Consider the following 27,499-nt stretch of genomic DNA (forward strand, 5'->3'; position numbering starts at 1 on the left):
CTCGCTCCCATTGGCCTCCGTCCGGGAAAGGTGGAGAAAAAGGGGTACGCTGAGGTCGCGCGAGAGCGGCACTCGGCGCTCAGTGCGCAGGTGCGGAGGAGCTTGCTGGGGCCCGGGCCGGGGGCGGGCTTGAAGACGCGACGTTTGGTTTTGGAGACGGTAGCAGAGTTCTCTGGGTTCAGTCGCTGGGCGGAAGGCGTTTGTCATTCCCAATGGTGTCCATGACTTTCAAGCGGAGCCGCAGCGATCGGTTCTACAGCACTCGGTGCTGCGGCTGTTGCCATGTCCGCACCGGGACGATCATCCTGGGGACCTCGTACATGGTAAGGGCGGCCGGGGGTGCTGAGGCCCCGGGGGACTGCGCGTGGGAGGGAGGTGGGGGCGGTCCGGTCCGAAAGGAGGCGTGTCCACTGCGGGCGGCGGACCTGAACGGTGTTGGGTCGGGCGGGAAGGCGGCCTCCCGGGGGTGCTCCCCCTTTGCAGGGGGCGACTGCCCCGGAGTCAGCGGGGTGGACGGGAGGAGGACTGGAGTAAGAGGAGAAACGCAGTGTTGAGATAAGCGGAGGCGTTTCGTCCGAGGACGGGATGAGGGTGCTAGGATTTGGTGGGGAGTTGAGGGAATTACTGTTTCGGCTCTTTAGGTGCTTCCGTACCCCGCCCCTTACCTCCTCGTACCCCTCGCCCCGCACAAATGCTCCAAGGAAACAATTAGGAGCGGACCTTGATAGACGTAGCTGGGTTCAGCATTACGTCTTGTCCGAAAGCGAAAGATCTAATTGTAACACAGCTGTTTTGTGGTTCCTGGACCTCGTTTGTTACTGTGTTTGCGGTGTAGGCTGAAAGGCCTCTGCTGTAAGTCTGGAGAGCCTCCTGTAGACAATACCGGAATTTATTTTCGGTCTGCTTTTTCCTGCTACAATTCCCCCCCGCACATTAGATGCTTGTATTAGACCCGCTGTGTTTTTTAAAGAGACCTTTATTGAGAGCCTTCTCTATTCAGGCCACATGTGCTAACATTTCCTGGGTTCCAAGGCGCGTAGATGTAGTATGTCATAACCAAGTTGTCAGTGTTACTGATTAGTGGTTCACTTGTAATTCTATTGTGATTTCACACCACCATCGGTAATATCCGTATACACTGAAGCTAATATATGACTTACAAATGTTTGCTTCTGTTGAAGTAGTTTTAGGCTTATAATGGCTTTACAGAAGCCTTCACAGATTTCTCATATTGTCGACTTTGGCTAATGACTTCGTGATTTTGTTGTTTGGTGTGAGAGGTTGTGGCATTAGGGATACTGCGCAGTTTCTGATAGCTTCTGTGAACTGCAAAAAAACCCAAACCAAAACAAAAAAAGAAAAGCTTTATCTCATTCTTTATGACTTTTCCTGTCATCATAACTTCCTTACTTAGTGCTTTGAAATCATTACCGTTTGGACAGATAGTAATCAATTTCAATAGGCAGGTACTGTTTTATGGCCATGCCCAGGGGACTGCCTACCTCTGCATTATTCCTGATGGCTGTTTTTTTAGTCTTGCTTTATTAATGTACATTAAAAATTACAACACAACTTGAAAATGAAAGCTTATTTGCTTGAAATGAAAGCTTATAAGTTTAATATTTACTGTACTTATATTCAGAAGTATCTTATTGGTATAATTATATTTCCCCTCAAACTACTACCGCCTTCTCTATTTTAACTGATTGTATATATTAGACATCAGTTAATGGCAATAGCATTGTATTTCTAACTTTTATTTTTTCTCCATTTTGCAAAAGGTCTGGGGTCTTCAATTTCTCCTGTTTCTTCCTAGTTCTACTTTCCATTTCCCTAAATGAACAATTCAGATCTTTAGGGTCCTCAGGTGTCTTACTCCACCCTGCCTCCTTCATCCCTAGAAAATGACCTTACTTCCTACTTAACTGAGAAAGAGTCCAGCAGCTGGGACTCAGCCTGCAAGTCTTCTTGTTTGTTCTCAGATCCTCCCCTCCATTCACAAAATACAGGGATTCTAACTCCTCAAGACAGCCACCATCTCAATTTCAATATCTGAATGTAATTAGCTGTATTTCTTTGTAGTCTTTGCTAGACAGGTTTTTTTGATGCTGTGGGCTCAATTCATTGAAATGAAAGGAATAGCAGGGCAAAGTGGGAGTTACATATGTAAACAGCAAAACTCAAAGTGCAGGGATAACAATTTTAGTAAGGGCATTTATTCCCCCAGAATAGGGAGTGACGAATTTAAATCTATACCCCACTGGAAGTTCTTGATGTGGAAACTGAAAGGGTATCTCGCCGCGACCCTCCTTACCCAGAACGACTCAGGAGACACGGGCCCATGCAAGAGACTTTATTATCGGAAGGAGAGAGTGGCTGCTCCAGAGGGAGTGGGGGGTGGGGGGTGGGGGAGAGAGAGAGCGCCCCAGGCATAATTCTCACCGGCTTAGGGCCATGGGGCAAATGGAGGATAAATTACTCTTTTCTTCCATTCCTCCCTTTTCTGTTTTATCAGTGGTAGAGGATTTGGGAAGGGGTGAAGGTCAGTCTTCAGGAGCTGCTTCCTGCTGATTAGGGGCGATGAAATTCATTTTTGTATTGATGGGGGGGGGTGGTCCTCTGATGAGCCCTTGGTCTGCAGTGGCGATGGCATTTTCCAGGTTCAATAAGGATCATTGTCTTTGGAGAGGGGTTGCTAATTCTGTAATATAAGCTGGTTAAAGGTTTGATTAGAAATTTTTTGCATTTGGGCTGATTGCTATGTCTACATAGGGTGGCTGAATTATAGCATTGATGGGGACCTATGTGTAGGCAGAAAAGCAACCTGTAGGGCAAAGGGAATCCTTGATGGTGCAATCTTTTGGACAGTCTGAAAGAGAAGAAAGGGCTGGCATTGGGAAGATAGGTCTGGTGAGAGAGTAAGTGTTGACACCAGGGTTAATAATCCTGAAGCATGACGCATGGCGGTTGTAAGGGAGGTCTTCGGACTCCGTGCGGGCAGAAACTTCTTCAGTGATGAGTGGAAGTATGAACAGCGCGAAATGCGGAGAGTAAGAGGTCCCGTCAGGGTGGAGGAGTAGGAACCTGTGGGAGATTTGGTGGGAGGGGAATAAGGGGAGACAAACGGCTTAAGGTGGGAGTTGTGTATCCAGTGGGGAAGACCCTGGAGTTTAACTGCAGTTGGCGTGGAAAGAATTACTGCGTATGGTCTTTGCCATTTGGGAGTTAGGGATGGTGTTGCTTGGTGTTTGGAATGGGCATGGTTTGGAGAAGTTTTTTCCTGTCTATGGTAATGGCCTTGTAGAGCGGAGAGAGCTGAACTCCCAGGTATGTGACCTAAGCCGCAGACAGCTGAACTTTGGAGTGTGAAATCCGATAGCTGTGTTCTGAGAGAAAGTTTAAAAGGGGAATAGTATCCTGTTGAGAGGTTTGTAGGGAGGGACTGCATGGGAGGAGTCATCTACATATTGAAGGAGGGTGGAGCTCGAGAGAGTAAGGGATTTGATGTCTTGTGCTAGAGCCTGTCCAAAAGGTGGGGACTATCTTTAAAGGCTTGGGGAAGGACTTGTTAAGTTTTTTCTGAATATTAAAAATTAACTTAAGGAATTTCCTGCCTTGATTTTTCTCTGGGATACCGGCGTCTTGGTCTGGGATCAAAAGGCTGCCTGCTCAGCTCCCAAGGTGGGCTGAGGTATTGCCTATTTGCCAAAGAATCCTGCCTTTTACTATGCCGTCTGCAGCTGGGTCTGCAGCTAAGTTAGTTGCTCAGTTTGCAAAATTACCTCGTCAGATCTGAAGGAGGAAAGACAGCACATAGGCCTGGGCCTTTTAGTGCTAAAGTGAATCTTATACACGATTACAAATGATTAGCATAATAAAACATATGCTACTCTTCTTTATCTGGGGAACATTAACTGATCTCAGTGAAGAATGTTCAACAGTTTTAGTAGGGGGAGGCGGCGGTTTCCTAGCATGTAGTTACATTGCTCTGACTGCAAGTATATCCCGCCTTGCTTTCTCCAGAGGCTCTCACCTTATTCTGTCTAAGCCTTTGATCCCTCTGTCATTCTCGCCTATACAGATAAGAGACTCTAGCTGCTGCTAGGGAAAAGGGGCGATGACCGCTCTGGCTGCTTCATGCCGAGAGGGGGCGCAGTAAAGGGTGCAGCTAGGTCTCCATCACTGGTCAGTTGAGAGGGCCTCGGAAGGCTGGCGCTTCTATTCTGGGTTTTATTTCTCTTACTATTTGCAGTTTTGTAGCTTTTAGGCAAGATAGAACAAATTGTTATTAGGTTAAGTAGCAACAGCTGGAGTTGGATTTTCCATTCTGGAAGGACAAACTTGACGAGATTAAGAATGCATGGCTGAATATGAGAATAGAAATATGAAGAGTCTAATTGAGAATCATAGCCAGGTATCATGGGGAAACTAGAATTCTGGATCGAGTTTACATCTCAATGACTAGTATTAGGATTTAGTATAGATAAAAGACTGCATTATTGAAACAATACTTTTCTCTAGAATCACCCTCATTTTTATTAGAAGTATTCAGATTAAGAAAATAATTAAGAGTTGGCTTGATTATTTGCATAAGTGCAGCAAGAAGAGTAATTGATTACATGGGATCTTTTAAATGTGCTTTGCTGGAACTTTTTGCAAGGAATTGAACTTTTAAGGGCTTCTTGAGGCCAGAAAGCCAAGCCAGACTTGCCATCAGCTTGTGCCTGCAGTACCTATAGATTTGGGTGAATTCCTCTCTTCCTGAGATTCCTGCACCTGCCAGGAAGTGACCTTCCTTACTCACCTGGTCAGGCTGCTGGGAACTCTGTAAGCAAGGTACCAGGCCAGTTCTTCCAAGGGGCTTTGTTGGCTTTATAAAGTCAGTCTTAGTTCCTTAAAACTGTCGGTTCATATCTGAGTTTACACACGTGTCTCAGGTATGACGTTCCAGTCAAAGCCTTGGTAATATAACCAGTGTTTTTAATTAGTCCTCTGACAAGGAAAGCAGATTCTTATTGAACTTGTGCAAATAAACATACTGCCATGAAATATAAAAATAGTCACTGAGAGTTTTTAAATTCTGGAGGGATCAGGTAGAGAGAAAGATAAAGTTTCAATTCTGCTTATAAAGGCAGTCATTTACTAAACTGTTGTCAGCTAAGAGAAAAAGCTTGGAACACTTTATCAACAACATTTGAAGCAAAAAGCCACAAAATTATCTTCCTTAGTTTACTTAATCCTATGTAACTAATACCTGTTCTGCTGAAATCTAGTTTATTACTAGTTTAGGAGTAATAAAACAGTGCGTATAGATGACAAAAGACTTACAAATGACAATGGTTAAAGATCTGATGAGAGCTTACTGTAAGACAGTTGTCATAAGGAAATTTGGATATTTCTGTAACACAAAACATTCAGTAACAAAGTTTAGCATCATTCCCTGTGACAGTGCCTTCTAGGTAATTAGAAAGGTAAATAAGCCAAATTAGCTAAATATTTTCTCCAATGAGAAAAAATTCCTCTGACATGTTCCAGGGGCCCTCTGGAAAATATCAGAGTTAACTAGAGGTAAAAGCACCTTTTTGCATTTGATTTTGGGAAGTTGTTCGAAGTTTTAAGGCACTTGCTTAAATAGTTACATTAGACAAAGCTACACTTCACTTTAAGCATTTTTCTTTGAAAGATTTAACAGATACCATCAACTTAAATGACTTTAGGTAAACTTAGGCAGCTGATAACCATAAGGACATGTCTATTCAGTTCAACTTAAATTAGCATTCATGCTTAATATCTTCTATTAGAATTTTATGGAAATTTTAGAATGCCCAATTTTTACAAGCACTTATCTTTAAATTAATTTTTATTAATACTATCCAGAGGTAGAAAAATACTTTTCATTTACACACTTACACACAAACATACAAATTGAGACGTAATGATACAGTGAGAGGACAGACAGAGCTCCTGGCATGAGCCAGGAGGGAACAAGAGAGCCTGTAGTGGTGCATTGTCTAGGAGTTTTACAGGCAGTTGAGGATATTTGGGAACATGAAAAAAGCTTAGGGGTGTGGACTTTAAGGCAAGTAATAGGTGTTTAGGATTGCAGGGGAGACAGAGAGAGAGCTTGGTTCGGAGGTAGGAGAAAGCCTGGATGTATGGGATCTCTTTCCATTTGCCCGTAGGCTCACAGAAGTTGTATAAGTCGCGGAGAATTTTAGGATCTAAAGAGCCATTTGGAGGCCATTTAGACTGATTGTCCAAGGGATATTGTGGCCAGATCTCATTACAGTAGGGAACAGATTTGAGGTCTGGAGTGAGGTGGAGGGGCTTTAGATTATTGAGTAAGCACCCTAGCCGTGAATCTGCGGGAATGGAGGGGCCAGATCCCATGGTGAGAACGAGACCGTTCAGAAGTTGCTGAGGCGTCCCTGAGCGATTGATTGAAGGTCGCGGAGAAGACCAGGCACAGTTAGGGGGTTGTCACCACCTCTAACTGTGAGGTCAAGGCGAAAACGCTGGGGAAGCTTGGTACCTGGTACCAGGAATTTTCGAGTCGAGTAGAAATGTAGATAAAGGGAGACCGGGCCTCAGTGGATGAGGATTCTCACCATGGGGAGGCAGAGAAGGGTCGACTATGGGGATCAACCGTGACTCTGAAAGTCGTGGTTGGGGGTGCCCCTGTCCCAGAGGAGCCCTTGGGGGTGCCGGACACTCAACGGTCACTTCCCAGGTTCCAAAGGGACATTTAAGTCAACCATGAAGGGGAGACTCACCAAATCGAAGGCTGGTGTTGGACGAGATGACGAGCGACTGGGGAGATGGACGGTGAGCCCGTGGAGGAGGATTGGGCAGTGAGGGTTCCCAGAGCAGCTCAGGTTCCCGGAGGAAGAGCAAAGTCAATGGGAGAGCTTCATCCGAGTCAATGCACCAATGAAAGGGTATCTCTCTGCGACCCTCCTTACCCAGGACGACTCAGGAGACACTGGCCCATGCAAGAGACTTTATTATCCGAAGGAGAGAGTGGCTGCCCCAGAGGGAGTGAGGGGAGAGAGAGACAGAGAGACAGAGACAGAGACAGAGATGGCAGCAGCGTGGTGCCTTTTATTGTGGCGGATCCGCTCGGCCTGTTGCCTTGGGGGAGGGTCGGGATGTTTAGAGATAAGGCGGAGTAAGCCCCAGGCAAGCCCAGGCATAATTCTCACTGGCTTATGTGCTTGGGACCATGGAGCAAATGGAGGATAAATTACTATTTTCTTACAGAAACATTTCATCTACCTCCCTTTTTCCATGCTTTAGTTTTCACAGTTATAAAAAGAAGCCATAGCTTCTCTTTTCTGGTTATGCACTTCCTGGTTAGCAGAACATTATAAGCTACTTAAGTCAACTGATATGTCATACATTAATTAAGAGGTTTATTAATATCTGCAGTGTAAAAGGCTTTGATGGACATGCAAAAAGAATAAATCACAGGGATCATGTGTCATTCATCTTTTGTATTCATATTACATAGGAGCTCTCAAATGGTTCTTGTCTTGAACATGGTATCTGCCCTTAAGATATTTATGGTATTACAGATAATTTTGGAGCATTGGTATAAAAATGAAACTTACGGTACAATGACAAGGGAGAGGGTGAAGTGATCGGTGATATCAGATTCTATTTAGATTAAAGACTGGAAAAAAGCCATTGGTATTTTTTTATTATAATATTGCTGGGGACTTTAAAAGGTGTAGCTTCGGTAGCAATGTAAGACACAATTTCTGCCTAGTTGGGGAGACATATAACACTTAGAAAACAAGACCACCTAGACGAAAGTGTAGTATAATATACTTCTACAAAGGGGACTTGTCCAAACAGTGCATTTTGTTGTCAGAAGTTTTTTTACTTAGATGGAGAAGTGTAATGGAACGAGTGAGGCAAACCCCCCCCCACTCCCCCACCTTCCTACCCCACTACTTTGTCAAGATGCTCTCTCCTTTATTTCAGGTGGGACAATACTTAGGATTCTCTTTTGATTGCCTCTGTGCTGTTTGGAACCTGGGGTTGCACCGCTCCCACCTACTGGGCCCAGACAGTGGTGTATCAGTGACTTTGTATCTGGTCTACAATAACAGCTTTCTAGCAACTGCTTCTGCTGGCTAGTGTTAAGTCGATTCTGACACCATATACTAAAATATTAATTGTATGGTATTAAATAATGCAGAGAATCCAGAGCCAGTTACATGTACCAGTTATCAACCCTGAAGTGTTAGCCTCTCATTTTAGATATGAAGGAAGCATGCCTGGCTTAATCCATGATTAAGTAATGTGAAATTTCAGAATGAGCTCTGGTTTAATTCTGGCATCCCTAAAATTGTTTTCTCAATTATTTATTAAAGAATTTGAAGCCAGGTGATTTCAAACAAAAATTTCTTACCTAGTATAAGTTCAGACATTTATTGAATAATTGAAAATAGGCTTAAAAGTCTTGCAGAAGGTGTCCTACATAGTTAATGGTGTATTACAAGAATACATTTTGAACATTTATAATAATTTTAGGTCTTGGTAAGATTTAATATGTGACTTATTTTTCATGAGTGTTTTTCAGCCATAAACAATCTGAAGTTAGGTGGGAGAGAAGTGAGGATAGGTTTCCTCGAGTTGTATTCCTATGTAGCCCTCACTCCTGACTCCTTTTAAATAAGTATAGCTTGTTTGTATTTTAAAGTTAATATCTTTCCTCAAACATGTTGTTTGGTGCCTCCGTGCCTTTGCATGTGCTTTTCCTTACTCCTGAAATGTTCTCCCAAGTGACCTTTTAAAACCGCTATTAAAGGAAAATTTCAAATACACAAAAATAGTGAAATAACAAAAATCTTCCATTTACTCATCATCCAACTTCAACTATTAACAACATTTGCTAATTCTGTTAAATTTTTTTAATGATTAGCTCAAATGTTTTCTTGGTGAAGCTTTCCTTGTTTCCCAGCCCGGTGGATCTGGTTTTTTCACTTTATATCCGGTAAAGTTTTACATAGCTCTTTGTTTGTAGTTGTTAACTAGACGTTAGTATGATAATCTTTTTATTTTTCACCCCCATAACAATGTGTTCTCTTTGAGGGAGGAAGGTGATAGGTCTTACTCTAGAAAATGTGTATAGTAGCTAGTTTATTTATTAAAACATTTGAGGTATTCATTAAGACAGTTAAATGAATTCTCAGAAGGACAGAAATAACTCCTTTGTAACTGCACATACCAGTAAACAGTGACAAAAGATACTGTGTGTGGTGTACATTTAACGACATTTTTAGAAATAGTTTTGATCTTATCTGATGACAGTCCTTTGCTGACCTGCTGTTGTAGATTGATTCTCGCTGAATGCTTTCTTCAGAAGCCTCAAAGACCCTTACAGGATGCCCTGAAACAAACACATGGTTTTAATTATAGTCTCAGCATATGCTGGGTTGTGGCAAAATATGCTGTGGGAAAACTAAAGAATGATGATTCAAAACAAAAACCAGCACCCAGTGAATCTTCTGTGTTGGTTGTGGCAGTGAAATGAGAGCAAAGCTCTCCCAAAACTGAGTGCCTCCGTGGATCCTTTGTAATAAGTAAAGTACAACATCTGAGTTTTGTTCTTGTTTGTTTACATACATAAGGTGTGCAAAAGGCCTAACAAAGTACTGCAAACCACATTGTTTGGCCCATTGAGTTTACGGTGTCACTCCCACACTGGGTGGTGTGCCTATTGCCCATGCTGTTGACATACTTGCTGTATTTTATACCTCTGTATTCCTAGGTGTAGAAGTTAACTATCCTTTTAAGTACATTTTTGTTGGTTTTCTTTCCTGAATACATTAAAGGAAAAAAATTAATCAGGAATAAATATTCTGGAATTGTTTTTGCCTAGTTGTGATTTTCAGAGAAATTCTATATTGTAAAACTATAAAGTTAATTTTATGTTTTTTTTTTAAAAAAAACATTTCATGGAACTTAGTAGGAATATCAAAACCATTTAAAGTAAATAGCACGGGGCCTATATATGAGCACAGGCTAGGTGCTCAGTGCTGAATTTTTTAAAATCGCAGGATGGACTTTCCATATTAATACTTAAGAAGTTGGAGTTCTAATGAAATATAGTGACTCATTGGGATATAATGAACTCACTCAAGGATTGAAAAAATTGAGCTTTTAATGATGTGGCACTGAAATTTTACCATTTTCTTGGTCCTTTTGATTAGGCCTGTGATTTATTTTAATATTCAGGGTAGTGACTCACAGTGAAAGGAAATTCGAAGTGTCACTAATATTACAAGAAGATAAAAGAGGATGAATCTGACTTAGCAGTGATAGTGAAGAGAATATATTTTTAAAAATCCTACATACAAAAATATTAGTCAACTAAAATGAAAATTTTCCTTCAACTAAATATTTCTGGTATGTCACTTCCTTCATTTATTAAATGGAGTTTTTGTGTTTTTCTTGACATGAGAATGTTTTTCTGTACTGTGCAGAGCTTTTAAACTATGACTTCTGTTTAGCAAAGAACAGTTTGCTGAATTGATTTTTTTGTAATTTTTTATTAAGGTATTACTGATACACACTCATGAAGGTTTCACGTGAAAAAACAATGTGGTTATTACTACATTTACCCATATTATCGAGTCGCCACCCATACCCCAATGCAGTCGCTGTCCATCAGTGAAGCAAGATGCCACAGATTCACTATTTGCCTTCTCTGTGCTACACTGTTTTCCCCGTGATCCCCCACACCATGTGTACTAAACATAATACCCCTCAATCCCCTTCTCCATCCCTCCCTACCCACCCTCCCACACTCCTCCCCTTTGGTAACCACTAGTTCATTCTGGGAGTCTCTGAGTCTGCTGCCATTTTGTTCCTTCAGTTTTGCTTCGTTGTTATACTCCACAAATGAGGGAAATCATTTGGTATTTGTCTTTCTCTGCCTGGCTTATTTCACTGAGCATAATAGCCTCCAGCTCCATCTATGGTGTTGCAAATGGTGGGATTTGTTTCTTTCTTATGGCTGAATAGTATTCCATTGTGTATATGTACCATATCTTCTTTATCCAATCATCTACTGATGGACACTTAGGTTGCTTCCATATTTTTGACTATTGTAAAAAGTGCTGCGATAAACATAGGGTTGCATATGTCTTTTTGAATCTGAGAAGTTGTATTCTTTGGGTAAATTCCCAGGAGTGGGATTCCCAGGTCAAATGGTATTTCTATTTTTAGTTTTTTGAGGGACCTCCATATTGCTTTCTACAATGGTTGAACTAGCTTACATTCCCACCAGCAGTGTAGGAGGGTGCCCCTTTCTCTGCATCCTCACCAGCATTTGTTGTTCTTAGTCTTTTTGATGCTGGCCATGCTGAATTGATTTCAAACTATTTCCATACACAGAATATGTAACATTTCAGTTAATATTCTCATTGTTCAATAATTAATTATCTAATTGTATTAGCTTATACTCATATACGACCCGCTGGCCAAAACCTGTTGCAATAAAAATAATCATTAAAAACGATCAGCCCTCAACTGGGGCACTGCCTTGCACATACAACAGTCCTTGTAAGACCCTTTAAGAGGCAAAGAACAAAGTATCCTGCCTTTGAGCAGTGCAAGGAAGAAGGAATGTTACTGAACCTATTTACCTGGAAAGTAAAGAATAAACATTTTGTAGCCTTAGATAATGGTTCCTTTTGGAAAGATCTCAAAACAGGAGTTGTTTGGAATGGTTGTAAGTACTCATACAGTGCTGAGAGTGCTGATAAGCAGGTTGTCTTAAAAAAAAAAAAACCAGGTTGGTATTCTAGCTGTATTCTCTTACCAGCTCAGTGAACTTAGTTATTTTTGCTTGCTGAACCTTAATTTCTCCACTGCAAATGGGCTTTAGTAATATTTACTTCACAAGGTTGTTGTGAGGAGTGAGTTAATATATGTAAGTATACTTGGTGTATAGTATATCCTCAACATGTTAGCTGATTCTGAATTCGATATTGTGACATTGTTTAGACTACCTAACCTTATCTTAAAGGCAAAGCTTGGGGCTGCTTGTCTTAGGGAATGTGAAATGCCTTCAACTGATAATTTATCATACAGGGTGAATAAAAGGGAGCTGCATAATAGTGTTTGCTTAAAATACTGTTCATAAATCCCTTGAAACTTATCAAATGTTCATATATTCACAAAGGGAGGAAGACAGATTCTGTAAACTTTTTAGATAGGGAAGCCTAACTCCAATCTTAGGTGAGATTTCTGTATTGAATCCCTAATAGGACTGTTTTTGAGCACTTAGAGGAAGTGGTACTTCCTGGGATTCTGTAGGGATTCACTAATAAGTAGAGGCATATACTTCCCTTTAAAATGCAGTTACAACCCTGGTAAACAAGGAAAATTCACCAGATAGTATGATGAGATTTCAGCAAGATGTTTGACAAATTCTCAATATATTCCTCAGACTAGATAAAGAATCTTACTCAAAGGTTGCTGATTAATGGGAAGAGGATGCTTCTCTGGCAGCTTTGTCCTTGATCCAATTCTCTTGCTAGTGACTTGGGTGGAGATACTGATGATGTGCTGATCATATTTTCAATGCTGGAAGCTGAGGTAGTAAAAATGTAGGGTGTCAAAATCTAGATTGAGATGAGATAATCTTGACAGGCAACTATGTAATGAAATTTGGTTGCAGATATATAAGGGCTTATATGCTTGGACCTCTGAATCCAACTTGACAGGTGCAGGTGGTAGTTTAGCAAGATCAAGAGTAAGAAAGAATTAGGGGTTTAGAGAGTTGCTCTAATGTGACATTCAAAAACTTAATCAAGCCAGTATCATTTCAGGCTGCATTAAGTGAAATTTATTAGCTAGGCTATGGGAACTGAGATTCTGGTATGTTTTGAGCAGGGTGATCTTACCTCATTTTAGTAGTGCATTGAACAGTGAGCACGTATATAGAGGAGAGCAAAGAGGAAATAGTGGGGTAGCTGAACAATATGCTAGGTAGAGAAGTGGTTAATATACCTAAATGTTTATTCAGAAAGGGCACATGTAAGCTACCCTTAGGTGTTAGAGGAGAAGTTACTAGGGAGGAGAAGCAGAAGATAAAATTAAGACTAGTACGTGGAAGTGGTATCATCAAAATCTTACAAACTCCTAAGTATTTGAGTCCAGCTCAAGAGGAAGTAGTTCTCTATCACAGGAGATATTGTAGAGGGGTTCTGGCGTACTGGTGGATCATTATATATTTATCTGATGGATATTATATATAGATAAGTGTATTGGATGAACTATAGCTTCTTCAAACCCAGAAACACTGAGATTGGTATGTGAATAAATATGTGACTCTGAAGATGAACAATTTGTAATGATCCCTTGTTAATTGTGCCATTTTACTCTGTTGTATTGATACTAACATAGGATCAAACATCTTTTCCCTGAAATGATAAATGTTTATACTTTAATGTTCTGAAATACTTATTTTTAAACTTTTTATAGTGGTATTGCATACTATTGTATCTCAGGTGGTCTCCTATTTTATATCTTTGTTAGTTTAAGTAAAATAATTTAAATATGGGGAGACATCTAATGATTGTGCTGAAGACTGATTCCTGATGCATGTTAGAACTGATAAAATGATATCTTTCACAGGTTATAAACCTATTGATGGCAATTTTGCTGACTGTGGAGGTAACTCATCCAAACTCAATGCCAGCTGTCAACATTCAGTATGAAGTCATTGGTAATTATTATTCGTCTGAGAGAATGGCTGGTATGTTTTTATTTGAAAATATCTTCTGTTAATTACACATACACACCATTTAGAGGAGGCTTGTTTAGATGATATTTAAGTTGTTTCCTGAGGCATAAAAGTGTTTTTGTGGGTTTTCAAAGATACTCAAAGTTATAATTGAACATTTCTGGCCAGAAAATGTAATGGGCAATTAGAAGATTTTTGAGAATTATGTATTGGATACCTTAACTCCTGTCAGGTACTGTGGAGATAAGAAGAAAGAAGGAATTACAAAAAAACTGAGCTTTTGATGTCACCAGACAAATATAATAGAGGATGGCAGATTTGATCATGGAGCAAATATACTTACATTATAAAATATGAATTATTTGAATATTTGATGATATCTTTTGCTCAGGGTCATAATTTTAATGTATTTCTGTGAAGAATGAAGAAAGACTTGACCTTGGAGTTAAAGATAAAGTAACCTTAAACATTCATGGAAATTACCTTTTTAAACCTATTTATTCCCTGATAGTGTTTTCATTATTTATGTTTTGCTAAAGTACAGGTGCAGAAAAATCCTAGTTAAGATTTTACTATAAATTATATTAGAAATTTAATATTTGAGCAGAGATTTATGCCTCAGATTTACAGTGCAAACAATTTATGCATGTTTTTTTTTTTAAATTTCACTTCAGAAAAATCTTCCTAGTTCAGTTTTTGTGTATTTATAATATTACAGGATCTAAATGAACATTTTTTAGATTTATTAGCTTTTATTATAAAATTCTGAGCTTCATTACATTTGTGACCTTCTCTGATTTATTTACAAAGTTGCTTTTAAAAAAAATTTACTTGTTAATTCAAATGATTCACTATCTACAGGGCTAATTGTTTCTAGGATCCAGGTAGTGTTTTGTGGCCATCTGTCATACACGGTAGTATGAAACACTAGCAGTTGTTCACACTGTGTTTTTTTTAAGTGCCTTTTTTTAAAATGAGTTTTCTGATTGTCTTTTCAAGTATAATGTAATCCTTTGTTTTTTTGGTCCAATGTGATAGAATACCAAAAACATGTTAGAAACATCCCTTCTAGCATTTGTTTTTTTTTTCCTGAGTAGTCTATTTAGAAACCAAAATAGAGCAACAAATAAAACTAGCTTCTAATGTCTATTTTTGGTCTTTAAAAAATTCAACTTAAGACTACAAAATTTTACTGAACTTGCTGGTGTTAGCATTTTCCCTTGTCATGTATATTTCTCTTAATTCCAGGTGTAGAAAAAGATTTATAGTTATTGAGATTCTTGTAAGTCTCTACACCTGGTTTCCTTGGCTAGAGCTGCAGGGATGAAGTGACAAGTTTATTGCATATTGTTTGAGTACTGTTACTGCTGTAGAGCATGTCAGATGTATTTGTTGTATTTTTGTTAATTACAATTTGAAGCTCTTATTCTTGAGAGGATATACAAATACATAGTTCTTGGTTGTACAGCAATTTGTGTTTGAAAGTTGAAATATGACTTTCTTACAGACCTAGTGCTATAATGTTTTAATGACCCAGTGCATTTCTCATGACTGGCCTGGTGACTGACTTTAAATAATGAGGTTTGTGATAAATTATTTTTAATCAGCTAACCAGGATATGACACTCAAAATGTAATTCTTTTGCAATATAATGCAGGCTGTTTTTCAAATATGAACTTAATTTTATTTATATTCACCTTGGGAATGGGTGAACACTTGGGGGCCCCCTAGAGGACATTCCTGTATATGGTGGGGGGTGGAAGTGTGAGGTTCATATCTGGGCATCTAGCCCTCATATTTTGTTTGCAGTATTGATTCACAAATACTGGAGTGTCTCTTTTTCCATGCATATATGTATTTCCCAGCTGCCACCCCATTTCTCCCTTATTTTGCTATTAGTTGCTCTAGTGGAAGACCTTGAGCTTCACTTTATTATTATTTCAATACTTTAATGAATTGAAATAAGTGTGTAGTCTTCCACAACAGATTCTTACTAGCTATTTGTTTGAATTACAAATTTTGCTTTCAAGTTTGACCTATCCTGTTTAATTTCATATTTTGTTTATATCTGAATCCTTCCAAGTGCCATTGTACAGGCTGCCTCAGGGAAATCCTTTAAATCCTTAACATTTAGCTATCCTATACCTTTAGTAAAATTTAAAAAGGGCCATTCTTACTTATTTTAGTGCTAAATACTGATGATGTTTGTATTGTCAGGTGGCAAGATGATACATACCGTTTATACAGTAGTGTGAATATTCAGCAGTTATTCTAACTGTTCATTATTAGTGCCCTTCAGGTTCTTAATATCTACCCAGAATCAACTTTAGATTTGTGCTGTGTGGCTTAGTATTGTAGAGATTATTTGTTTGTTTTTTTGAGAAAATTAGTGAACATGTAGAGAATGGGAACCACTTGAGAAAGAGTTGGGACAAAGAAGAAAATACACCTGTGAGTAGCAGAGAAGCCAAGGTGAAGGAATGAGGGGCGATGAGCTTAGATGTTGGTGGAGAACCTTCAGTTTCAGGTTATGTATTTTATCTAAGGCAAGAGGGGCATCTGTAGCATTCTCTTTTTAATACATCTGCCTTTTTAAAAAGCAAGTACTGCCTTTCCTTTCTGTTGAACCCTGCTCATCTCACAAGACCCAACTTGTATCATTTCTTTTAAAATTTTTCCCTGATTCTGCAGCAAAGCTAATTGTTTCTGCTTCTGTTGTAGCAATGGCCACATTGGATTATAATGATCTATTTGTGCATCTTCAGACTCTTAGGCTCTTGGGCAGAGTCCCTAGAGGAGTGACTGGTTGATGATGAGTGTCAGTGAATTCTAACAGTTTAATAAGAAAACCTAAGAACAGGTGTGAATTTCTCAAGCTTCATTACTTAATACTAAGACAGATCTTTTTAACTTGGTCTTAGCCAATTCTGAAAGTACTCAGACATTTTAAAAACATTATTTTTGTTATAAAATTAGCTTAATTAGATTTTTGTTTTTGTTTTCTCAGATAATGCCTGTGTTCTTTTTGCCGTCTCTGTTCTTATGTTTATAATCAGTTCAATGCTGGTATATGGAGCGATTTCTGTAAGTATCCTATATTCACCTTTTAATTAGAGTCAGACCTTTACTGAGTGATACTTAATTTCATACATGTGATGTGGTGATGTGCTTATTTTTTTTTCTTTAGTATCAAGTAGGTTGGCTGATTCCATTCTTCTGTTACCGGCTTTTTGACTTCGTTCTCAGTTGCTTGGTCGCTATCAGTTCTCTCACTTATTTGCCAAGAATCAAAGAATATCTGGATCAATTAGTAAGTGTGTATGCTAATTAAGCTGTCTCATTTTAAGTAAAATATTTAAATTGAAATTTCGAGTCAAGTTTTAAAATAATTCTTATTACTACTCTTAACTGCCATGTTGAAACTAGTTAAGCAGAAAGAGTATCTTCTACCATGCCATTTGGATATTGTAATATTAAAAGTCTCAAAAGTTGATCAACCATGTAAGAACTTGTTCGTTATGCTTCAGAAGATTGGAGACTGACGAGAATTAGGCTTGGGGTGGATTAATGATTGTACATTGAGCATTGAGTCCCCTATACAGAATTTTATTGTTGTTAACAACCATTTGATCAATAAATATGAGAGATGCCCTCTCAAAAAAAAAAAGAAAGAAAGAAAATTGATCATAGAACCTAAGACTCAATTCAGCTTTTGTTTTGAGTATGCAAAAAAATGTACTAATTTGACTGTACAAGCTTTCCTTGATATCCAAACGTAGAGTGTTCTATGAAATCTTTCATAAGCTGAAATGATGTAAAACGAAGCAGTTACCATTAATTTATATGAAAAATTGTTCTAACGTTCCCAGACCCAAAAAAATAACCTCTCTCAGGCTTTTCTGATACCTTAGGACACTCCTTGCTACCAGACGCACAAAATAAATCGAGGTAAAGCAGGAGATGCTCACAGACACAGTCCCAGGCTCTGGTAGCTTGATGTTGAGATGCTTGCTGAGAATAGTTCCAGGGAAGGAGCCTGGTGGGCCACTCTTGATAACTTGGGAGTGTGTACATAGCTCTTTGGGCTTCCTACAAAACAGATACTGAGCAGTATTTTTGCTGTGAAAGGGAGAATACTCTTGAGATTAATTTAGTGATGTGGCATAACATGGACTTTCAAACAGCAGGCGGTACCTGAATTTGGCACTCATTAAAGCATTCGTTTTTCATCTTTACAGGTTTCTGCAGTAACTGTTAAGTGCCTACTCTATCCTTTGCTCTGTTCTAGGTGAACCCTTGGTGAATGGTATAGATATAAACATTACTTCCCTCTCTTTAAGAAGCAAACCATGTATTTGGGGAGTTAAGATATAAATTGGTTATCTGTGATAATGAACTAGAGTTGTCACATGACAACAGTAAGTGAGGAGCTTAAGATTAATGCAATCTAATGGAGGGACAGGGAACATTGGGCTGCAGTAAGGTCTGGAAGTAGGTGTGGGGGTCCAGATAAATGGCAGTTCATTTTAAAATGCTGTCTGTTAGGAATTTTCTGCCTAGTCCATTTTGCATACTGCCAAATTTATTCATTCATAAAACATTTGTTGGTTGCTTAGATGCAAGACACTCTGCTAGTTCCTACAGATATATCAGTAGAACTTTCTAGTCGAGGAATTGGGATATTGACAATGACTGAATTAAATATTTGATAAAAGCTATGAAGGAAAAGTTAAGCTGCTATGTGAGTGGGTATCTGACAGGTATCAGACCTGGACTAAAAGCAAGATTTGAACTGCACTCAGGAGTCTGAGTAGGAATTAAGATAAAAACAGAAGAGTTAAGAGAAAAGAAAGAAAAAATATAGGAATTAAGGAAAATAGAGAAGAAGGTGTTCTAGGTAAAGGAGAGACGCCTTGAGGCAGGCAGGAACGTGGTGTAGTCAGGGAACTACAAGGTGACTGTGGTGGTTGCACACAGAGCCAGTGGAGGGGAGCAGCATGTGACGAGGCTGGAGAGAAGGAGCCGGGCAGGGCCTGTTGGCCTGGTCATTCCTAGTCAGGAGCTTCCTAAGCATAGTTATTCCTGATCATGTCATGTCTGGCTGAAAAATTGTAAAACTTCTGAATAAAATTTGTAGCACTCCTTCATGAGCTGGTCCCTTTCAGTTTTTGTTCTTTTATTTATAGATTAAGGATTATAGAACAGTTTTGTCCTAAGGAGACACTTAGCTGGGTTTGGAGTTCACGTGTGGAAACTTTGGCCTTGGTGTTGACATATCCTTTGAAAACAGCTTAAAGTTTGAAAAATTAAATGAACTTTATAGAAAAATATCAGAATGAATTTTTCTCTATTCCTTTCACAGACCTCCGTGTTTTCTCCCCTCTTATAGTTATTGGCCCCTGATACTGGAAGGTACTTTCTCTGTTGCCCAGCTTATAAATCCTAAATTATTCTTTCATAATGCCCTTCTCCCCAAACTTAGCTCATTGCCTTTCAGTGAAGAAAAGTGCAGAAAGAAAGAAATACAGGAATTAAGGAAAATAGAGAAGAAGTTGTTCTAGGTAAAGGAGAGACGCCTTGAGGCAGGAAGGAACATGGTGTAGTCAGGGAACTACAGGATGACTATGGTGGTTGCACACAGAGCCAGTGGAGGGGAGCAGCACAGTGAATGCTAAATAAATATTTGGATAAATACAATTGATCTGAGAAGGGTATAGAATGGTGCAGTAAGCCATATCATCTTGCCTGGCTTTGTAACCAGGGCATACCTTCTTTTGCCCCTTTCTGATGAGCATTGAGTCTGATGATTGGCTTTTAGAAAAGTTATTTTCCCCATATAGGACTAAATGGCTCATGAGACTTAGATAAATCTTCGTACCTCCCGACTCAGTGTCTTAGTGTGACCCCCCTGGACAAATCTGGGGTCCTATAGATGATATGGTGTTTTCCCAAAGTCTGGAAAGATGTGAAAACTAGTGAAAAGTAAAGAAAAAGTGAGCTCACTTGAGTCTTTTAAGAGTATTCTGGATATTCAAACAAATGTGTTGTGTTTTAAGTGTTCAGTAGCATGCATTAAAGATGAGGCTTAAAAGCACTGTGAGTTAAATTTCACTTGTAAGTTTTTATTAGATTATCAGCTCTGACTTGCTGCCTTTTGTTTATATTCTTAAGATGCTCTCTATTTTATTGCAAAGTTTAAGTGCCATGTCTGAATAATAAGTGTGTGTTGAATTAATAAACTGTATATTTTAGAGCAGGTTTAGGATCATAGCAAAATTGAATGGAAAGTTTCCCTATACCCGGTGTCCATCCCCCTTAACTCCCTCAACTGTCCACATCCCAAACTGTAGTGGTGTATTTGTTACAACTGATAAACCTGCACTGATATATTGTTATCACCATAATTTACTTGAGGGTTCACTTTTGGTGGTTTACATTCTGTAGATTTGGGCAAGTATGTGATGACATGTATCCTTCATTGCAGGGTCATACAGAGTAGTTCCACTGCCTTAAAAGTCTTCTCTACTCTGGTTATTCACCCCTCACTTCTCTGTTCTTTTATAGCCTGATTTCCCCTATAAAGATGACCTCCTGGCATTGGACTCCAGCTGCCTCCTGTTCATTGTTCTTGTGTTCTTTGCCTTATTCATCATTTTTAAGGTGAGCTGCTGCTTAACTATTTGGGAGACCAATTAGGCTCTGACACGATCCATTTAAGCTTTTTTGTTATCTCCTTACAGTTCGCAGTGACCGTTTATTCTGACACAGTAGTAGAGATAGCTTCTAGGGAGTGTTTTCTCTCGTTTCTAGAGAGATTGGAAATGCCAAGATCCTTCCTAAGTGTAAGGAACATAATTACATTTTTGGAAGTGATTCCTCATTTGGATTATAAATCTGTTAAAATTCTCAAGATTCAGAAACAATTTCTTCTGCAGTGCAGTGGTTATTAGACCTGAATGAAACCCCAAATCTGGTTTTCTGTATAAAATGGTGGTAACAAAACTTATCATAGCTAAATGAGAACAAGTAAGGAAAGGGCCTGGCCCTTACTTGGTCCAAGTGGATGTCAGTTCCCTCCTCCTCAGAGAAAATGTGGGGGAAACTATTATAAGGCAGGTTAATTTTAGAGCAGGCAGTCTGTTGAACATGTGTAAATTTTGTTTGTATTCTTTTAGGCTTATCTAATCAACTGTGTTTGGAATTGCTATAAATACATCAACAACAGAAACATGCCAGAGATTGCTGTGTACCCTGCCTTTGAAGCACCTCCACAGGTGAGTGACCTTTTAATATATTAAAATCTGACTAGCCATTATTGATTATTCCCAAGAGCCTAGATCTTGCTTTTCTTCTCCTCACTGCCATAACTATGGTTTTGGGCATGAACTGCCTAAATCGACAAGATTCAGCATTTCCCGGTTGGAATCCTGGGTACATGGGTGAGAGACACCCTGCACTGCTCATCATCACATTCAGTTTGGCTGTTAGGTTTGGTTCAGAAGTGGTCTCTGAGACTGTTGCATTTTGGAGGGAGATGAGAAAGGAAGTAGATACCAGTGTGAGCCATGCTAGGCTCATGACTTCGGAGTTTAAGGATGGGATGCTGTCATTTGAAGCTTGTGTTTCTTTCATAATCATCATATGATCTGAAGGGAAAGCAACTTTTTCTGTGGAGAGCTGAAGGCAGTGGGTTGTCTGAGTCTGTTGGGGTGGTCTATGTTGTGGGGTCCTCTAGCTGCTGCTGTACTCTCTTCCCAGGTTTTCCTTATGTAGAATATATGTGGCCCATATAGAGCCAGCCTGGCACACTTGCTGTCATTCAGGTTAGAATGCCACCCTACTACATAGATGTGCCCTTTACCCTAGGGAAAGTGATAGAAAGAAGTACCTGATCCTTTGACTGCAAAGTCTCATGCAATTTAGGATCCAGAATCTTATTGGGGGCTTCCATTAGCATGGTTCAGCAGGACCCTTAACCTAAGTCTGCAAGCCCTGCTGTGTGGTTGGCACTGGGACTTTATCGGGGAGAGTAGTGGCACATAATTTCTATCAAAGTGCCCTGGTAGCCTCGGTCAATTTAGAAGCAAAATTCTGCTCCGCGACCTTCTTCTCTCCCTCCCTCTGTTTACTAGTCATCTCTACTCTCAGAAACCATGTAGCTAATAGTTTCTTCATCTGTTTAGGACCTAAAATCTGAAAGCTGAATGATTCCAGATAGGTTTTTAAAGGTAAATTAAGTCTGATATATATATTTTCTCTTTTCAGTATGTTTTGCCAACCTATGAAATGGCAGTGAAGATGCCTGAAAAAGAACCACCGCCTCCTTACATACCTGCCTGAAGAAAGTCTGCCTTTGTCAATAAACCCTATACCGCTTTTGTCTTTTTATTTTACAGAATACTGCAATACAGGGCTCTTTAGACTTATAAGATAAAATACATTTTCCTTTGTTTAAGCATTTATTTTCAAACACTAACAAGCTTTTTGACATATATTAAAGACGAGTTTTTATTTGTTAAGTCTAGTACATTTTAATAGTTTCTGAAGACAATCTAGGAGGAAGCAGGAGGAGCCAAGTGCCATTGTTTGCCTTTAAGTGGGGGGTGGGGGTGGGGAGGGCATATTCTCTACACATTTTCTTTTTTAACTGCACTTTCTTTATATAATAGTGTGCATTTTGGTTTTTTGCTGCCCTGAATACTTTCAGGAAGAAAGTTAAGTAAATATTCTGGGTGAGTGAGTTGGGTATAACATCTGAAGTTTTCAGCTATGAAAACAGGAAAAAGAAATAAAATATTTTGACTTGACTGTGGATGATGACAGTTGCATGTTCTTAATTTGTATGTTTCCATCTTTGTGATAAGATGCTTTAATAAATCTCTTAAATATTTACTCTTGTCATTTAAAAAAAAATCTGTTACCCCCGTTTGGTAGATAAAACAATATTTTCCACTACAGTAAACTCAGACTGCCAGCGTTTTTTTGTACTTTGAGAATACAATGCTAGACTTTCAATTAGAAAGCATTTTAGTCCAGTAACTTAGAAGTATTATTTAAAATAATGGTAAAAGTATTACTTGAATCATAGGCCAAAAACTAATATTGACAGTTTGGTTTTAAAAAAGTCACATAATTAGTGTAGCAAGCTGTGTTTTTAAGTTAATATCATTTAGTTAGGTAATGAGTTCAAGAGTAATTCAAGGTAAAAGGCATCAGTTGACCTTCAGAGGAGAACCAAGGAGAAAGTAGAAGCAAGCTGCCGCTTATAGAGCCCGCAACTAAAATCTGAAAATACTCAACCTTGAGTTTTGCTAAGAATGCGACAGTTGTGGCCTTGTATATACATCTACCATATAAACACATGAGTATATTTTGCACGTTTTTAAAAGGGAAAAGAGGTGTTCAGTTGCATCTCGTAGTATACCTCTTTTTTGATAGTGGAAGATAATTTACTGGTATCTAGTTTTAGATCAGACTTTGCGGTTTGAAATCTGTAATTTCAAAATCAGGAACTAGTTCTCTGGGCTAGTTCCACTTTGTTTCTTCGTAAAAAATGGAAATCTCACAAGAAATTAGGTTTCTTAGTTGATGTTATTGGTTTAATTCTGTTGTTCTCCACTGAAGATCATGCTAAGCAGTATTTAGATAGTAACCAAACTTACCAGCCCCCAAATAACGCATCAGGACCCTGATCTCGCCGTCCTTTGAGTTTGAGGTGGGGAGAGGATAGGGAAGGGGCTTTCTTCTCAATCTGTAGTCAATCTCACTGGCCTAAATGGGCATTGTTCCTCCCCTGGGCTGGAAGTGACCTCTAATCATCATTTCATTTGAAGCAGATTTTTCCTCTGGAGAAGAACACAGGGCCTTAGACTTAATAGAGAAGAGTCACAGTGTGTTCATCCCAATCATTTCCTCCAAGGAAGAAGAAACATTTGTCATGAAGTGGTCATTTTTCCAGGAGAGGGAAACTGTTACAGCAGTTACATACGCTAGGAGATAATGCCCAAATCATTTGCCTTAAAAAGTTAATTTTTTTCCCCTCTTGCTAGTGCTGAAGAGAAGCTGCAGTAGGTTACTTAGTATATTTAATTGTAAAATTCAGAGATCATTAAAAGATGAACGCTTGGCCCTGTTTTTTTTTAAATACGACGCAACTTCACTTTGAGTAGCTCATACTTTTCACTATTCTGACTTCCAAATTTGACACTCCCTCAAAAAACTCCACAGAGTGTCATGAGATACTGATGCTCTTCTAAATTAAAGCCCTATTACCCTTTCTAACTTGTGTATTGGCTTTTAACTTTCAACATGGTTGGCTCCCCAGCCTTAATCAATCATCTTGGCTTTCAAAACGTTTCATCAAGGTTTGCCTTTTTATCTATTCAGTTTCCTATTACAACTTTTTTTTTTTTAATTCCCTGGTCTCATTTTAGTGGTGAGAGATCATGTAAAACTAATAAGGTAATGATAGAGCTGTAGAGAAAAAGGAAACAAAGGGTGGGGGTAGTGGAGTGGTGGGTACAATTTTAAACTTTCAGAAAAGGTCGTATGTACAAGGTGACGTGGGACCTGACAGATGAGGTGGTAGAACATCTCAGGCCAAGGGATCTGCAGGAACATGCTTGTGTGTTCAAAGAACAGTGAGTGTGAGTGAAGTGAATGGAGAGGGAAAGGAGTGGCAAGGAGCTCAGGTATTGGCTCAGCCGTTGTAGGTCATGATGGCTGAGTGGGATGGAAAGCTACTGGAGGGATCTGAATAGATGAGAGTCTTGAAATGATCTGTGGTGTGATTTCTCTGAATCTGTTTTCTCATCTAGAAAAGGATTCTGATAACTCAGTAGTAAAGAATAAATGTAATTCATGTGCAGACCCTAGTACAGTGCCTAGCACATAACAAAAGAAGTCAGTAGTTATTACAAGGCAGGTTATATAGAATTGTTGAGAAATCAGCTATTGGATTCAGACAAACTTGTTTGAAACTCCAGTTCCATTACTGGTTTACCATGTAAATGTGACCAAGATACTTAACCTCTGTGAGCTTTAATATGCACCATAATTTCATAAGATGAAGACTGTATATAGTGCATGGCACAATGGCAGACTATAACAAGTACTCAAAGAATATATCTGTATATATGTTGAAATATTTAGAACTATTAAAAGGTTTTTGTAAATTCTGTGAAGTGGCCATTATCTGATCGTTTGGCAAATGGGCTTTCAATGAATTAACTTTGAAGAATGATTTGGTGAATTGGCCTTCCTTACCTCTTCCTCCAGCACCTAGCATGTAGCACTATTCCAGCTCATGTTTAATTGTACCTGTGTGTCAGTGAACAACTTGGAAACTAGCCCTTCATACTCTTGTTTACATCTATGACACTTAGCCCAGTGACCCACACAAAGCTGGTGAGGAGAGGCAAGGTAGTAAATGTTTACTGAATTAAACAATTTGTTTCCACTCTACAAATTTTACACGACTTAATGGATTATTTTTTATAAAAATTGGGCATCATCTAAATGTAGAGCAAACCAGACCTACATTTACAGGTTCTTACAATATGAAATCAAGATATTTTACATTAATAAATACTATTTTCCCTGATATACTAATCCCTGTTTTCTAGTCTCTGACTAATTTGTTCACAGCCATTGAGGAACTTAGTTTGTTCTAATTGTTCCAATGTTCCTTATAGGCAAATGATAGATGTGCCATTTTCAGGACTGCTTTTAAGCCTTCAGAGAAGGAATGTGTTATAAATAAGCCCAGGCAAAGTTATATATACATTTGCTTTTCTGATATTGCCTGTTTTCCTATAAAAATCATCATTCAAGTATGATAAAATAACTTAGAAGCAACATAATTGCCAAATAACATGGAATTCAGGCACATGAGAGAGGCAGTATGGGGCTGGTGAAATGAGCTCAAGATTACAGTCAGAAGATTGAAATTCAATTCCTGCTTCACTAAGTTACTACTCCCTCATCCTGGGAAATTTAACTGGGATCTGAGCTTTGGTTTCTTCATCTGTAAAACCAAGATGCAAACCCCTGACCTACATATTTGGAGTTGTTCTTGGGGCCAACTGAGGTAACAGACGTGGGAGGACTGGCAACTGTTAAGTGCTGTGCAAATATTATCGTGAGGGTGTGTGTGAACAAGGAATGGCTAGAGGAAGGACTGAAGAGGGAGAGGAGTATTTGCCCTAGAAACCAGAAAAGAGTAACTTTCTGGTCTGTTAGAAAGGAACTTTGTATCTCTCAGAATTCACGTAGGTAGCTTAAAATCTGCACAGGGCATCAGGAAACCTGATACAAACTCCTGAAACCTCCCACCAGGAATACAGCTCATTCAAATGAATGGCTGACAAGATTCCTTCTTAATCTGCCCTTATGTGATTCTTGTTTTTGGTTAAATAGTCAATTATCTTTTAAAGAGAAAAATAAAGTTTAAAAAGACATTCTTTCTATAGATCCACATTTCTACCTGGTATTTTTATTCTGCCCAAGGGCTTCCTTTAATGTTTTTTGCAGTGTGGTTCTGCTGCTGGATTATTTGGTATTTTGTATGTCTGAATTTGTCTTTATTTTACCTTTGTTTTCAAAATATATAATCCGTGAGTATAGAATTCTGTATTGTAAGGTTTTCTTCAGTACTTTGAAGGTGTTGCTCCACTGTCTTCTTGCACACATTGTTTCTGCACATTCTTAACTTTGTTCCTGTACTACATGGAATATCTTTTTTTTGTTTGTTTTAAACTCTGGGTGATTGAGTGCTCTTTCATGGGTTTTGAGTAATGAGTTTATGATGTTCCTTGATTCCACATTTTTTTTTGGTATCATTAATCTACAATTACATAAGGAATATTATGTTGACTAGACGCCCCCCCTCACCAAGTCACCCCCACATACCCCATTACAATCTCTGTCCATCAGCGTATTTAGATGCTATAGAGTCACTACTTGTCTTCTCTGTGTTGTACAGCCCTCCCTGTGTCCCCCCTCATTATACATGCTAATCATAATGCCCCTTTTCTTTGCACATTTTTAAAAGTTACAATGTACATTAAAAATGTAAGGTTTTCTGGGGCTTTTGCTTTTTTTCTTTTGATTGAGGTTCATTGACCTTTTTGGATCTGTGGTTTTATAAGTGTCAAGTTTCAACATTTTTTTCAGTCATTATTTCTTAAAGTATTTCTTTTGTCCTCCTCTCCCTGTTCTTTGGGGATTAGGTCTGGCTGGAAAGATAAGGATAAGCTTCCTACAATAAGGAGATTTGAGATAGGCCTTGAGGATTGAACAGGATTTGAACCGGTGGACATGTGGGTAGAACACTTGATAATTTAATATAAGGGGGTCAAGAGAGGAAAAAGAATACTCAAAATTTCATGCCCATGTGGCTGTGAAAATAGGTGCCATGGGCAGAAATAAGGAATCAGAGAAGGAGTAGGTTAAAGAGGAAGATGCTGAGTAAGAATGCTTGGATATGGTTGAGAATGAGGTGCTTTTGTGACCTTTAAATAGAAAGCTCAACAGGCAGAGTTTTTAATACAGATCTATTTCCCGGGAGTGAGATTGGGACAAGAGACACAAATTTGGGAATTACTACTAGAGAGATGCTAGCTAAAACCACAATTTATTCTAAGAAAAGAAGAATAATTTACAGCAACTTACAAAAGGAGATTCATTAAAGCACTGTTTATAACCAAAAACAAGTAGAAACAATGTCCCACAGTGGAG

At 38.9% G+C, this 27,499-nt stretch overlaps 1 protein-coding gene across 1 annotated transcript; it reads left to right on the plus strand.

Annotated features, from left to right (window-relative positions):
* The first annotated feature begins 71 nt into the window (after positions 1–71).
* On the plus strand, positions 72–22,654 carry LAPTM4A (lysosomal protein transmembrane 4 alpha). The gene is made up of 7 exons (XM_017671108.3): positions 72–323; positions 13,654–13,774; positions 16,770–16,846; positions 16,950–17,072; positions 20,327–20,422; positions 20,938–21,036; positions 22,028–22,654. The coding sequence occupies exons 1-7, from the start codon at positions 213–215 to the stop codon at positions 22,100–22,102; spliced, it is 702 nt and encodes a 233-aa protein (XP_017526597.1). The 5' UTR covers positions 72–212; the 3' UTR covers positions 22,103–22,654.
* The last annotated feature ends 4,845 nt before the right edge of the window (positions 22,655–27,499 follow it).

This window comes from Manis javanica, chromosome 1 (genome assembly GCF_040802235.1).
Source record: "Manis javanica isolate MJ-LG chromosome 1, MJ_LKY, whole genome shotgun sequence".
NCBI lineage: Eukaryota > Metazoa > Chordata > Mammalia > Pholidota > Manidae > Manis > Manis javanica.

Bases quoted from the DNA above. Each gene is read 5' to 3' on its own strand.
- LAPTM4A (XM_017671108.3), top strand. From the start codon at position 213: ATGGTGTCCATGACTTTCAAGCGGAGCCGCAGCGATCGGTTCTACAGC. The intron at 324-13,653 runs GTAAGGGCGGCC...TATCTTTCACAG, and splicing joins TCCTGGGGACCTCGTACATG to GTTATAAACCTATTGATGGC. The intron at 16,847-16,949 runs GTAAGTATCCTA...TTTTTTCTTTAG, and splicing joins TGGTATATGGAGCGATTTCT to TATCAAGTAGGTTGGCTGAT.